Here is a 15,802-nt window from a genome sequence, read left to right as displayed (position 1 = left end):
GGAGGATGTTTTGTCTTTTTACTCCAATTCTAACAACTGGCATGCCATTCTTTTGGTTAAGTTTTTTACATAAATGTGATGTAAACACTGTCTTGGTAATTCTGCTGATTTTATTAGCCAAATGAATCCATGTTGTTGGTAAACTGAATTGTTGTTCTTCATAAGTCACAGCAGAAACAGTCAGGGGCAGCAGTTCTTACTTTGGCCTTTTAGACTAAGTTGTTCACATAGTGATTTTTCCTCTTTATGCTCTGCAGTTTGACCTTCATCACAAAATAGTGGACAAGTGGTCATTGTCCGAGACTGGACTGGTGCTAAATTGTCTTACATAGTCCAGTCCTGGCTTAGGATTGAATACAGTCAGGTCTGCGTCCTCTGGGTCACTTTCCATGTCTTGAGTAACGGCAGTGATGCTCTGTGGCATTACGTGCTGAAACATTTCCATCGTGGTATAGCCACTTGGAAAGGGAAAAGGAAAACTTTGTAGGTCTGTCTGCTGGGTTTCCAACAATGTGTCTGTAGTATTGTTGGGAGATGTATTGCCAGTTGCATCATCTGTCTCTGTTTGGATCCAGTTACAAGTAATTCCTGGTGAATCTCCCCGTTTGTCTAAGCCACAAAGAAGCGGTAGCATTGCTGGCAATATCGTGGCAGGGGCGACAGCTTCTTTCTCAATTATATGGAGACTTTTTGTTTCCCATTCTTCAGCCTTCAGAGTATTGATTACCTCAAGGAGTTCCTATGTAACCAAATGACACACTGATGTATTTAATTTTATACAACATATTTCATCTGATGCACTGGGACTATAATAGCAGTCCCCTAAAATAAGTTTCAGGTTGTTTTAGGTTTCCACAACATTAAAACTGTGTGCTTTGTCACAGCTGACACTTACCAGTTCACAGGGCCTGTCTATTTTCTGCATTGTATTGCTCTTTCCAGGATTAGGTATGCTTGGCCAGAGGACAACTTTTGCTCTAAAAAGCATTAAAGGAATGGTTAAGGTAAAGCTTGTGCACAGTGGTAGACATAGCTAATTAGCGACTTTGGTGGAATCCTGTTCCAGCTATTGGTTGACAAGTTGTACCTTTTTATTATTGGTGGTCCAAATATCAGTCCAGCAGCCAAAACTGCAATGGCTGCAATAATACTAGTGAATTTAAAACTTCCTGTGCAAATAAATAAATAAAGGCACAAATAAAAAATTAGAAATTTAATTATATGTACAGTTGATGGTTGAAATATTACTTGACTGACCTTCTTGAGTCGTTGTAAAAAAGTTGGGTTCACTTCGTTTTCCTGTTCCTTTAGAGGTGAAACCTGATATCTGGACTTGGTATGTTGTGCCACTTGTAAGATCCTTTAGTTCATACTTGTTAACATTTGGATCCACTGTAATGTCTGCAATCAAAATGAGTTTTTGTCATAATTAGCATGTTAGCATTGTCTTTAAGAGCATGTTAGCATTGACATTACAAGCATGTTAGCATCGTCATTATGCGCATGTTAGCAGTGACATTATAAGCATGTTAGCGTTAGCATTGTGAACATGTTAGCATTGACGTTATGAACATATTAGCATTATCATTATGAGCATAGCATATTAGCAGTGTCATGGTGAACATGTTAGTGTTGTCTTTATGAGTATGTTAGTATTATCATATGAAAATATTGTCATCATGAGCATATTCACTTGCTGAAATAGCAGCAGCGGTGTTAGAATGGCTTTCCTGTCAAATGATTTTGGAGTATTTTAATACGTGAGTGGAAGACTTTTGAAAGAAATAATGTAACAGTAACATTTGATAGTAGATTATCTTTAGGTTGCTCAGCCATCTTGACAAACTAGTCCTATCCAGAGAGTTAATTAGGTTATGATGTCATAGCTACATCAAGTAGTGTATGAGGTCATTAAAATCAAGACTAAAAACTGCAGTGTGATTACAGCATTCATTAACTTCAGGAAAACTGAGAAGAGTAAACAAAGTAGCTGACAAACAGGAAATTCAGTGAGGATGATGCATGTGCTGTAGAGCAACCAGTGGATGTGATGCCAGTGCTATTATTATATTCAACAAAATTCAGCAGTTTATGAATAAGCTTATGGAGTAAGTGGAGGTGTCTTACTGTTCTCAGATTCTGTTCCCCTCAGGTGGTTCTCAGTGTAGTGGATTGTGTAACCCAGTAGGAAGCCTCTGGTGTCTTCTTCTGGGATGGATGACCACTGCAGCACCATTGAATTCTGTGTCAAATTGTAACTGCTGATGTTTGCGGGACCACTCACAGGAGCTTTAAGAATGACACGGGAAAGCAGTTTCAAGAGGTCAGAGTGTTTTGTTGGTGACTTGTAATGTATGTGTGTCTGCTTGTTTTGGAGAAGAGTGCCTGTGCCTTACTGCCTTCCATGAAATAAAACTTTGTGCTTGCAAACGTTCCTTCGCTGTTGTTAAGATGCTTCATGTTGCAGGTGTCCTTATTCGGTCGCACGTGCAGACTGACGGTGTATCTCTTGTAAGGCTTCAAGGGTTCTGGATATTTGAGATATCAAATGAATTATGATTGATCGCTGGAAGAAAACGAAATATATGTATTACATTTGCAAAGCAACTCAAGTGTTCACAAGCAAGTAGATATATATATATATCTTTTCAAGTTTCCACCATGTTAGTGTTTTGGAGCCAGGTTTGGGGTGGAGTGCCAAATTTGGCTTCCAAGCTGGTCAGCAAGCGGCATACATCCATTGTATGGGTCCAAAGTATAGACACAGATTGTAATCTGTACTGGCATGTGGTGATTTAAAAATCCAGCATTCCAATATATGGGGGCGACCGTGGCTCAGGGGGTTGGGAAGCATATCTGTAACCGGAAGGTCGCCGGTTCGATCCCCGGGCTCTCTGTCCTGGTCATTGTGTCCTTGGGCAAGACACTTTACCCTACTGGTGTTGGCCGGGGGGGGTCGATGGCGCGATATGGCAGCCTAACTTCTGTCAGTCTGCCCCAGGGCAGCTGTGGCTACAACCGTAGCTTGCCTCCACCAGTGTGTGAATGCGAGAGTGAATGAATAGTGGCATTGTAAAAGCACTTTGGGTGCCTTGAAAAGCGCTATATAAATCCAATCCATTATATTAGCTGATATTTATTTTTTTAAGGGCAGACAAACAAAACAGAATGACTAATCTTGCACAATCAACTTGTAAAGTCAGCAGATTAGCTTTTGTTGATTGGGCTGAACACAGGAAAAAAAAATCAGCAGTGACTTGAAAGCTAACAGTAACTTCCACTAAGCCACTTAAGGAACGTTAGTCAGTTGCACAGACCTCTGCAATGGACTTCTGACAGGTTTGGTTTTGAAGCTGATTTAGCACTTACACAAACGCTTATTTCAGTGTTCAAGTTCCAAGCTCTAGTATTATTTTATTTACGCATAGCTCTAATTAACAGGTATCTGCAGGAGGAGACACATACATCTACAGCCATACCAGGTATCTATGCGAGTACCTAATCAGTTTTTCTAGCTCTAGAATAAGTAAATAAATACAGATTGGGACAGTACATTTTCTAACACAGAAGCTTTAAACTCAAGTCCACAAATCAGTGGACAATGTTATGGAAGTAGTATCCACGTTTTATAAAGAAACATATGCTTGAAACATTTGGGCCATAGTTGCATACTTACAATTAACTTTAACTGAATTAAAAGTTTTCCCTAGCCATATCCAAAGTGTTTTTCCCAGCTAAATCTGACAACATGCAGTGATCTCTGCTGTCCAATATCAATCCAGTATTGTGTATAAAATCATTTAGGCAAGTCAAATCAAATTGCATTTAAACGGTGCTGACCAAAAACTCATAATATTAACATACCTTTTAAAAGAGAGAAAGTATAGTAGTTTTTGCCTTTAAGGTAAAAGGACTTGTACGCTGTTTTAGTCTTCTCTTCCCTCCACTCCGCACAATAGCACACGTATTTTTTGAGAAGGAAGTCTTTCCAGTAGATTTTGAAGGATATGTTATTGTGGACTGTCACGTTCAGCTCATCATCTCCCATACCTGTGGATGTATACTTTGTTCAGATCTGTGGTGAAAACGACACCTTTAAGAGAGCTGTAAGGATGGAAATGAGTACTGACTGTCCATGTCTTCGCGGAGGGGTATTATATGGCTCACAGCTGGAGAGATGCTGACGTTGTTGAAAGACTGGATGCTCACACTATAGGCTGAGTAGGAGAGAATCAGTGTGATGCTGGGCTGAATGGTGTCGATCCGCTCAATTGGGGCCTCTCCTGACTCTTTCCCAATGGTCACGATGTAGCCATCATGCAGGTCTCTGGCAGAAACCTAACGATCAAAAACAGTTTATTATCAAAACAAGCAGCTATGACTAATCGCTGCATTTACATTCACCAGCTACTAGTATCGGGTTGGCCCACCCTTTGCCTTCAAAGCTACCTTAATGTTTCATGGCACAGATTCGACAAGGTGCTGGAACCACACCTCAGAGATTCTAGTCCATGTCGAAATGACATCATCACACAGTTACTGCAGATTTGTTGGCTGTGCATCCCAAAGATGCTCTATTGGATTGAGGTCTGGTTTGAGATCATGTTCCAGAAACCATTAAGAGCCGAAAGCCTGCCAAGAAAATATTCCCCACCCTATTACACCACCAGCAGCCTGAAACATCTATACAAGGCAGGATGGTCCCATGCCTTCATGTTGCTTACAGCAAATTGTGACATCACAGCAGAAATTGAAATTCATCAGACCAGGCAGCATTTGTCCAATCTTCTGTTGAACCTGTGTGAACTGTAGCTTCAGGTTCCTGTTTCCAGCTGACAGAAATATCACCCGGTGTCCTCTGCTAGCACAACTGCTTCAAGCCTCACAGAAGAGCTCTTCTGCATACCGTGGTTGTAACAACTGAGCATTTCAGTTACAGCTGCTTTACAATCTACTCAGAGGATCCTGGACATTCCCCTCTGACATCAACAAGGCATTTTATCCCAGAGAACTGCTGCTCCATGCGATTGTCACATTCGACATTTTTTGCGAGCAAACATTAAAACAGGTGTACCTAATGAAGTGGCTGCTGAGTGTTTTCTACATTCTGCTTTTTGTTTAATAGCATGTTCTCAGAAGATGTTTTTGAAGAAAAATTACCTTCCAGGTTATTGAAACAAGGCGAGTACCCTTTTCATTGGCGACGTCAGTTTCTTTAAAGTTGACGATGACCGGCTGTGATGTCACCTCTGAAAGAGCAAACTGGGTTGTTTTTGGTTTTTTACTTCGAACATAAGCAGGTAATCCTTTATCCGGTTTTAGGAGAAAAACAAAGTAGAAAGCAAACACTAACCTGATGGCACAGTGTAAGCTTCACTCCATGGGCACTGTGTACATTTAGTATTGGTGATGCAGTGTATCTGTAGAGCGTAGGCCACTGAGGAGTTTAGATTCTCCACTCTGCATGTAGTTTTATTCTGGGACATTCCAGGTGACTGCAAGCAGCACAGAAATCAGTGTGTGCGTTAGGGAAGTATCCGAAATAAACATCTGTTTTGTTTTTTGTAGAGTATAGTGGAAGAAACTGGTTCAGAGCAAAAATGCAAGCCGACAAAGTCACAGAGAGCCGATCAGAATGCCTCCAGAAAGAGGTTAAGAACTAAAGTTTGGAAAAACAAGTACGCCTGCAGTTACAAGTAATTCAGGTAATTTGTATATTACCTGAATGAATTCCTTAATATACCTAATGTTCACCGTGTACTTTCCAGAGTGTGAGTAAGGATTCAGGCTGGATTTAAAATGGATCGTTTTCTTTAGCAGAAATTGATATAAAAGCTGCTGTGATTTAAAATTAGACTGGAAGAGAAATACAATCAGAGCGAATGTTGCAAAGCAAAAATCACCCAGCTCATGGTAGTCGATTTTCTTTTCAAGCTTCTGAGACCATATTTCAGAGAAATTTGACTTTCAGTTAGACATAATCTCATCATCTGGCAACTTTAACTGTTACATGACTAAAGTGTGGGCAGTTAACGTCAGTTGGTAAGCTCTGACTCATTTCACGGAGATCTTTACGTAGACCTTTAGACGTAGGCTACTTTTTGTCTCCCTCAGATAAATGTGTCTGTCTATGAGAGTTGCTGTCTATCAATGTTTGTTTTGTTTTTTTAATCCTTTATTATGGATAATACTGCATCGGAAAGGAAAGCACCAGTGTTTCGAAATCATAAAAGTCCAGCTCAGATCATGCTGCACTTTAAAGGCAAATCTAAGATTCAGCTATTTCAGATGTTGTTTACATTTCAAACCTGCTTTTGAATGCCTCTTTCACTCTAATACAGTATAGTGATGGAAAACTGTCAATGGTGAAAAGACCCGAAGAGCAAATACAAAGACAGGCATGGTGTGTGTTAGATTTTCAAAGTAGAAGAAAACAGTAGTTATGTACAAGATGTTAAAAGTAAAAAAAAAACTGCCTGTCTTAGCCAGGCAGACTGACCTCTGAATGCACTGCTGTGCCATATTTTCTTTTTCAAGTCAAGCTCTATAAAATATCTGTAGGCTTGTGATTTTCTAAATTAAATTTTATCTATTTATTCATTTGCTTCTGTTATGGTAAATGGTAAATGATGTATTTGTATAGCGCTTTACTAGTCCCTAAGGACCCCAAAGCGCTTTACACATTCAGTCATCCACCCATTCACACACTGGTGATGGCAAGCTACGTTGTAGCCACAGCCACCGACAGAGGTGAGGCTGCCAAATACTGGCGCCACCGGGCCCTCTGACCACCACCAGTAGGCAACGGGTGAAGTGTCTTGCCCAAGGACACAACGACCGAGACTGTCCGAGCCGGGGCTCGAACCGGCAACCTTCCGATTACAAGGCGAACTCCCAACTCTTGAGCCAACTCTTATTATTATTATTTCTATCATTATTCACACTACATGTGAAATATTGCAATGTCAAAGCTGACAGGCAGGGGGGGAAAAAAGACCAAAACCCCCCACAATGGCTCATCAACTGCTCCACCTGTAAGGAAAAAACCCACAAATACAAACAACACCTGCACGAGAAAATTATGCAAAAACATAGATACACAAATCAACAGTCTTGTTGTATGTGTGTAGGTCTGTGTCATTTCTGCTGGTTGTTATATGTATACACGCACACAAAACCCATCCTCACACCACGATCCCGACTCCGCCACCACTTTTCCTATGGCACAATGCAATCAAACAAGTACATTTCTTCTGGCAACCTCCAAGCTCACACAAACTTGTCCATCATTGTAATGGCAAAGATGAGCAGAAACATGGCTCAATACATGGGTGGGGCCTAGAAAGGAATTGGCAGCAACTTCAGAACGAAACAGCAGCCTGTGGTTGGACAGACCAGTCACTTGAGCCTGGAAGACCAGAGTGACCACCTTGTGCACTGCCTGGATTGACTACAAGAAAGATTACGACTTACTGGCTGGAACTATACAAGACCAACAGGACCCTAAGAGGAATTCAGTGAACAAAGTTCAATTCAATTCAATTCAATTTTATTTATATAGCGCCAAATCACAACAAAAGTCGCCTCAAGGCGCTTCAAAGTGTGTGATTTACCAAGGAGATGCTCTGTCTCCAGTGCTGTTCTGCATATGCTTGAACCCCTTCAATCACATCATTAACAAGATAGAGTAGTTGGCTACAGATGCCAACTATCGTATGAAGCAAACTTTAGCCACTTCCTGTACATGGATGGCATCGAGCTGTATACCAGGAGTGAACAAGATACTTCACTGATCCACACTACTAGGACCTACAATAATGACATAGGAATGTCATTCAAACAAGAAAAGTGTAGTCGAAAGGCAACAAAGACATTGAGGATAGCTATAAGAACCTTGAAATCCCACAACCAACTTGTAAAGCTGCCAGGAAAGCTGCATATTGTCGCACACCTGCAGAGAATAAGTCCGAAGACTATCTGGGCAATCAACAATTATGCCTGCCAGTCATCAGATAGCCTGCTGGGATAGTATGCTCACCAAAGGAGGAAGAAGCCATTGATATCAAAAAAGAAGGGACTTGCCTTGCATCAAGGGTTTAATCTCAAATCCAGCACCCTGAGACTATATATTAAGTACAGGAAGACAGAGAAGGACTATTGAGTCTCAGAACTGCTATCCAAGATGAAATAACAAAGATCCACATCTAAAAGATGGCAACAACTGTTTATATGCTGAGTGAATACCTCAGGCAGCAGAAGCCCTTGAAAGAAGAGGACCAAGAACAGGTCCATTCATGCCATGGACTTAGTCCTGAGGTCAAAGTGGTTTACATCTCCAAACGTGGTTGAGTGTGTAGAAACAAGATATACTGGCAATTTAACAATATGATTCGTCAGCATGTGGAGGAACCATGCACAGACACAATAGCCTGCAATCAGCCAGTGTGGATGTGTTTGGTCACAAAATAACCCTTTTTGCATGGACATTGGGAGAGAAGATTTTCATGGGCAAAACCAACATACTCAACACATACAAGGCCACAGTTGACTATAGTCGATAAAGATGCGGTTATTTTTGCTCATGGGGATTTATAGTTGTCTCTGATGTCTCTGGTTTTTTTAGGGCATGTCCAATGCTCCCTCTAAGTTTTCATGTGTCTGAGCGAACGCACAAACTCCCTGAGCGATCCCTTGGACCACTGTGAGCAACAGCAGACGTGTGCACTGTGGTCACGCCGGCATCTAATCCATCCAAGTTACATGGTTTATTAAAATAATCAAATTACAGCGTTTACATTTATGTTAGACTACTTTTAATTAACTGCTTTAGCCCACTTACAATGAAAATTTTAAAGAATCTTGTTCCTGACCTGTGTAGTATGTTAACACTATTGGAAGTAAAAATAACTTGAACTCCAATTTTGAAAACACAACTTTATTTATTTATTTATTATAAAGCTCTGACTTGTATTATGAGTCTGTGGTCTGGGAGAGAGTCCTGTAACTCTCTGTCTGCAAAACACAGTATATAAAGACCAATGTTGGGCAAATAATTATATAGTTACTTCTCCAAAAAAGTTACTGAGTTTTGCAAACAACAAAGTTTTTTGCAGCTGTTTACCTAAAAATGCAGCCAAGGCGTTTTTTTTAAACAAACATTTCAAACTATTTACAGAACAATCAGCTGTTCTGCATCAAATTTGATGCCACACAAACTATTTGTGCCACTCCAAAAATAATCTCTGTCCACTATGAGATAAAGGAGAACAAAAGCCTGATACCTGCAGGCCTGACAACAGGAGATGTATCACTCCTGTAACACCTGTAACATTCAGCAGTCGCCTCATTGTTCTGACACACACAACAAAACTATTGACAACACTACACACTGACTACACAAGATTTGCGCTAAACGTAGCAAATCTCTCACATCTCAAAACACTGCTGTCACTCCTAAAACTTCCCCCTTCCTAAACAACTAAATGCCACGTTGCCATATAATTTTTGATTGGTCGACATGGTACATTTTTCCACCAATAGGAAAGGGTGAGGTTTTTTGTTTTTTTTTTTTGGTTTTGCTCAAAAGCAGAGTGCTTCCATGTTTAAACGCCGATTTAACCGTTTCTTCCCGCAGTAAATATAAACAATGACAGTATTCAGGAAGAAAACCAAACATTGCATATTTTTATCATAACTCTGGTTTTACGTGGCCTATCAACACAATTTAAAAACTGGTATAAAGTCCACACTTTTTCCATCAATTGCTCCGTCGGTCCTTCTCACATCTCCAATGGTTTTACACGTTGTCATTAACGTGGCTTCACATCAGCCACGCCGCTTTGCTAGCTAAAACACCGGTGTTGGCACATAAGGACGCTGTCATAGCCTGTCAACGACGTTGATTAGCTCGGTATACACGAATGTAAATCGCGTGATTGGCTGGACTATGGGATAAGGTAGCATCGTTCTAATCCCATACAGGAGCAGACAGTCACTTTCTGACTAACACTGCAAAACAGAGTTGTTAGTTTCAATTTTAATTTTAATTCAGGTTAGATTCTTTTTGTGCGCAACGCAGATTTTTTTGTGCGCAAAGACTGTGGCAGCAGTGCGCAGCTTAGAGGGAACATTGGGCATGTCTGTCTTTTGTTAACAATGACTTAAGCTGGGCAAGCTAAAGACCAGCAGCTTTCTTTTTTTCCTGATGTTTTGTGCACGCGTGTGGATAACCCTCTGGTCTTTAACAGTAGTGCTCTGCAATAATGCAAACTTTGATATCAATCGTTACCTAGTAAATAACTGACCTCATTCCATTGAAGGCTTCCCAGTGCTTTGTATCTGACAGAGTAAGACATGATATGCTTGACATCGTTTTGATCCCAGCTCACATTTATGTCCAGTTTCCCAGAGTGCCGTGTGAATTTCACATAATTTGGAGGGTCACATCGCTCTGAAACAGGAAAATTATCCCCAAAATTTCATCAATTTTTAAATTTTAAACAAAGTGCTGCTCCTTAAATTTTTATTTATTTATATATATATATATATATTTTTTTTTTTACTTACGCAGGCTCTCCGGTGAACCTTGAAAATCTGTCTTGGTGCAATTTTTTGACTCACTGTTTTCAAAAATCTGAATAGTCACATAGTGGTTTTTATAGAAGGTGATCTCTTCACGAGATTTATTGATGTTTTTATAAACTCTGCAATAGTTTCTTTTTTGTCTAGAAGAAGAAACAAGAGATGTTAATTACAAACAAGGACATTTTCATATGCATTTTTAAAACGTGTGGTTGTAAGGTAAAAAGGGAAAAACAAAACTACTTACGGTTGTATTACGAGTATATGTGTATTTTTGGATGCGTGTTTTCCAGGTTTCCACATACATCTTAATTTGGACCATGGATATTTAGTAAAACAGTCCAAATCACGGACTCCATCTGTAAAAGAGGCAGTGCACAGTCACCATAAAGAAAGAAAGAAAAAAACCGTTTTCCTGTCTCAAATCTGATTTCAAAGATTATGGGTCACCTCAGGATGACCCAGTATGTGTTTTCTTTACCTGGGTGAAGTCCACAATGCTCGTATTTGGAAGAAATCTCGTTTACCTTGCACTTCTCTGCACATAAATATGGTATGTGACACAAAATATTTAGTAAATTCATGAGAAATTGTTACAAAAGTAGATTTTTTAATGATACAATTTTTACAGGTCCTGTTTCCCAGCAAAATTAAAGCAGTGTAAGCTGTTATTGGCATCTACCATCACACAAAATTTGAAAACAATATCTTACAGACAGACAGACAAACAAAGACAACTAATTACAAACTCCCTCCTTTCCTTAAGTACACCTGGCTTGGGACTTTATCAGTCTCTCGATGCATTACGAAGGAATTCTGGTCCACTCTTCTTACATTGTTGTTTTAGCACATTAAGCCTTTCTTTTTCAGTCACTCTAAATTTCCTGCCGTCCTGGGGATCATCGCCCTGCTGCTGCATGACTGACGTTGGGCCAAGCTTTAGCTGTCCGACAGATCACCTTGCATTTGACTCGAGAATACTGTGCAAACCGCCAAACATCTGCTTTTATAGACGTGCTCACACTTGGTGATGATCCCCTTTCATTTCTATGGAAGCAGTAAGCAGTAGTTATGTTTTCACACATTGTTTCTCCATTTCATGTAATTTTTTTGTTCACCTCCAGTTGCATTTACCTCAGTTTAAGACCTGAGAGTTATACCATGGGGGAATTTCGACACAGTCTCTCTTTTCTTTGCGTCAGCTGGTTTGATAAAAGCTAAAACCTCCGTCAGATATGATGGATATGAAAATGCAGATCATTAAGTTTCTCTGATAACCCAGGTTTTCTGCTTCAGGGCCTGTACAGCTCTCATAAAAAGGGATGTTGCACATTTCATTTAACTCTTGCACCGCACAAAAAGATCACTATGAATGGCATCTACTCCAATCAAACACATCTCAGATGATGAAGATAACATGCTGGTAAAAATCTATAAAGAACACAAAAAACTATAACAGGACAATGCGATATTGGTGCAAATTAGGCAGGATGTTAAGGATGCTGAATTGTGGGATTTAGTGCATTTAGAGTGTTAAATAAACATTTAAATTCAAGTTAATCACTTTTTTTGCTGAGTGCGCTCTCTACGCTGCTGTTTATTTATAATGGCTGCGCATTAGACCTCTGAAACCTTTAAGTGGGTCCATTTAAACAGTAAAGACCGTGGGGCTTCGCTTTAGTTGGTCAACAGATCTAAATGAAATTAATTTTACAGATTACAACAGACCTTAGCAATGATCTAATAGATGTTACTGAAGCACGCGCATCTCATCTAAATATGCAAACTCCAGTGGGACTGCGACGTTTGCACTGCTGTAACTGTACAGCTGGGCTTCATGTGCGATCTTAGTAAAATACAGCTTAACAAGCTGCACGTGCAGAGAGAATTGCATTGCACTTAAAACACAAGTTGCAAATAAAACAATCAGAGATAATGTGGCACAGTTGGATGATTTCAAACCTAAACTCTAAATATAATATGCTCCAGACCAGATTACACGTTCAGCATTACCCTGATGGTAGAAAGAGCTGTTTTTGTGCCCCAGAAAACTCTGATATTAAGCTAAGATTTCGATTTATGATTTTATTTTTTAATTATTGTTACGTTCTGACAAGTACAACTGACGGAAGGTGCACTTTCTTTTTTTTAACATGACTGTATGATGGAAGTTAAAAACAACATGCAAGTGCTCTGCTATAGTTATCATTTAAAAGGGAGGATGAAGTGCGAAGTTTACATGTAGGGTGTGGGGTCCAGTACAGTAAACAGAGCCTGACATACTGCTGCTCTCTTCATTAGTGATCATGGTGGTGTAAAGCATATTTATAAGTTGTTATTTCATCGATGAAGTGAAATACTCTGTTGGACTGAGTTGTTGTATTAGACTGAATGAAGGTTAAAATAAATGGCATGTGACACTCTGGGTTAAATGTGCAAATGTAGGGCAAATATAGTACTACCACTACCGTCCTTCACTCTTCATCTTGTGCCAAATGAGACAAATGCTCCACAAGTTCACATGAATCAGAATGCTGGAAAATTGCAGTACACACAGCGCTAACCAATATATGAACAGTAATAAGACAATGAATTATTAGAAATGTTGTGGTAATCCTACCTTGAGTTACTTGAGAATGCATGGAGAGTGTAGCGTAGTGAACAAGAATCAGACCTTGAATGTGAACAACGGGAGTTATCACAGAGATGTTCATGGATTTAAATCCTTCAAGAAAGATTGAGCTGTACCAAGACAAGAAGTTTATCAAGTAGAAAGGCAGATTTTTAAAAAAAAAAAGGACGCTTACCCAGGATGATATAATATGGATGGCTTGCACATGAAGAACATCTAGAGTCTGAAAAATCCAGCTGAACTTTACAACCAGCCATTTTGCCCGGGTCTGTCTGAAAGACTGAAACCAAGACGGTGTCTTCGTAACCTCACACCCACAGTCTTCTGCCATTCACAATCATGATTCACACAGTAGCTGCTCTCTCCAGCGTGTGTGAGAAGGAAATATTGTCGGGGAGTTTTGACACTGAGCATGGAGGGGCGGGGTCACAGTGTGTGACACAGTTCATAGGACTCATAGACTGACAAGAAACGGTAGGTCCCCTGAAGTATGCAGAAACAGCCTTGTTTGTACTTCTTCTTTCCACAAATAGAACTGTTGAGTCGAAGATGTTGTATCTGCTCAAACAACAGCTTCGCTCTGAAGTGCAGGAGGCAACAGAAAGCAAGAGAAGCGACTGTGACTCAAAAGAAGAGCAGGGATGGCTTTGTGTGCTGTAAATTCAAATTCTATTCATGCTTTCAAAGAACTGTGTGTGATCTGAAAAATTACAAATCAATCCGCTAGGACTGGAAAATATGTTTTTTAAAATAAAAATTCTAAATCAGAAGTCAGAAGTAAACGAACAGTTTTGAAGAAAAGACCTACACAGTCCATTAAAAGAAAATAGAAATACTGCTTTCTGCCATTTATAGCCTACAAACACAAATATTATAATATTTTTATATCATATTTCGGTGCTGTTTTTAACCAAAACGAGTTTAGAGGGAAGTAGAAAGCAAAAATCAAAAAGGCACTTAGTGACGCACAAATTGCGTCACTAAAATAAATAAAATTTAAAAATTCACACATTTCACCTTATCTGAAATATAAAAGTGGACATTTCTCAGATAGATAACATCTTAATCATGTTTTTAAAGGAAGGAAACATGAGCATGAACATGAAGGAAGAGGAAAAAAACAGCATGTTTGAAGCTTGAGTCACAAGAAATGTCACGTTCGTAATTAAAAACTGCTTCATCTTATTGTAAAAACGATCATTCATTCTGTTCACAGTTAAGCTCAAACATCTAGGTGAAGTAAACAAACGAACAATGAAAATAAAAAGACATAGGAGTAAACAAGCTAACCTTTGTGCGTTAACTGCCACATGCTCTGTGAGAGACGTGTGGTGACTCAGATCGCCCTGTTTTCCAATAATCTACAGTGCCATCAGAATTTTACCAAAACTGAATGAGTAGTCCATTTACCTTACCTTCACACCCTCTAAGCTTCTCTAGCACGCGTTTTTAACACAAGAGGTTAATATAGTGCTTCTGTAGTGCATCTGAAAAATGTGCTGATGTTTGAGAGTTAGGATATGATTGATGAGTGATTTATGACAGACTGATTTGCCAGCCACAGGATGGAGTCCGTTCAGGGAGTGTTTGCATGCGTAACCCAGGAGGTTCAGACTGTTAAACCTCATCGTTGTTCCTCTTTGGAGCTCACACAAAAATATAAAAAGCTTCAAAAAGGCAGAACAGGAAAAGCTAGAGAGCTAGAGTGCTGTTAATCTCACACAGTGCAGCTGGATCACAGCATTAATAGAAACCTGCTTTAGAGTGCAACTTAATACTTTTCCTGTTTTAGTTTTTCTGTATTGCACTGCTTTCTGCTTCTACTCTCTGCCCTACAGCTTGATTTTGGATGTGAATGTTGTCCTTTGTTTTCCATACTAATACTTCTTATTTTGCAGATTTTTACATGTGAATCTGCTATAATTCTATTTTACTATAGAGAAAGTTACCCAATAGTATAAGTAATTAAAATCACTTCCAGCTGCAACATTTAATTTATAAAAACAATAATGAATATATGAATCAATAATTAGAATCAAGTCACATACTAGAATAGAATAGAATAGATCTTTATTGTCACTGTTACAAGAACAATGAAACACATGTAGATTTACATTCAGATTCTTTTAGGATAGGAAAAGAAGATAAAAAAAAAGAAGAAGAGCAGTAACATAAGTATCTACACAAAAACGATAGATATGTATAAGTTATATATAAAAATATATGCCACATAATGAGCAGGTGCAATGTAAGGAGCAAGTGAGTGATCAGTGGAGTATAAGGTGCAATGTGATCAGCAGTACTGCACATTGAGTAAGGGGTAGGAATGCTGGTTGCTACTATAATAAATACAGTTATATAAATAGAGGTAGCAATGTTAGTTGCATTATAATGTAATGAATATGGTTTATAAATGCAGTGTAAAGCTCTGTGAATGCAGCAGTAAGTCAGAAGGCTTTCGATGGTGGAGCGGTTTTTGGGGTAATTGGGCCTGACGCAGCTGTCTGAGAAAGTGCAGCCTTTCTTGTGCTTTTCCTCCCTGGTGGGAAATGTATATGTACTGTATAGGATTCTGCAAAATGTGTATTT

At 39.3% G+C, this 15,802-nt stretch overlaps 1 protein-coding gene across 1 annotated transcript; it reads right to left on the bottom strand.

The window, feature by feature from the left end:
* Window positions 1-92: 92 nt before the first annotated feature.
* LOC113025463 (protein sidekick-1) lies at window positions 93-13,668 on the bottom strand. Its single transcript, XM_026173212.1, has 16 exons — window positions 13,389-13,668; window positions 13,202-13,255; window positions 11,063-11,119; window positions 10,829-10,940; window positions 10,567-10,724; window positions 10,305-10,450; window positions 5,354-5,495; window positions 5,161-5,249; window positions 4,131-4,338; window positions 3,865-4,050; window positions 2,397-2,528; window positions 2,128-2,289; window positions 1,258-1,401; window positions 1,088-1,169; window positions 896-977; window positions 93-739 (listed from the first exon to the last, which is right to left on the bottom strand). Exons 1-16 carry the CDS (start codon window positions 13,468-13,470, stop codon window positions 269-271), a joined length of 2,307 nt encoding a protein of 768 aa, XP_026028997.1. The 5' UTR covers window positions 13,471-13,668; the 3' UTR covers window positions 93-268.
* Between the last annotated feature and the right edge of the window lie 2,134 nt (window positions 13,669-15,802).

The sequence above is a fragment of the Astatotilapia calliptera genome, chromosome 7, assembly GCF_900246225.1.
Source record: "Astatotilapia calliptera chromosome 7, fAstCal1.2, whole genome shotgun sequence".
Taxonomy (NCBI): domain Eukaryota; kingdom Metazoa; phylum Chordata; class Actinopteri; order Cichliformes; family Cichlidae; genus Astatotilapia; species Astatotilapia calliptera.
This window is presented reverse-complemented; position numbering and strand designations above follow the sequence as displayed.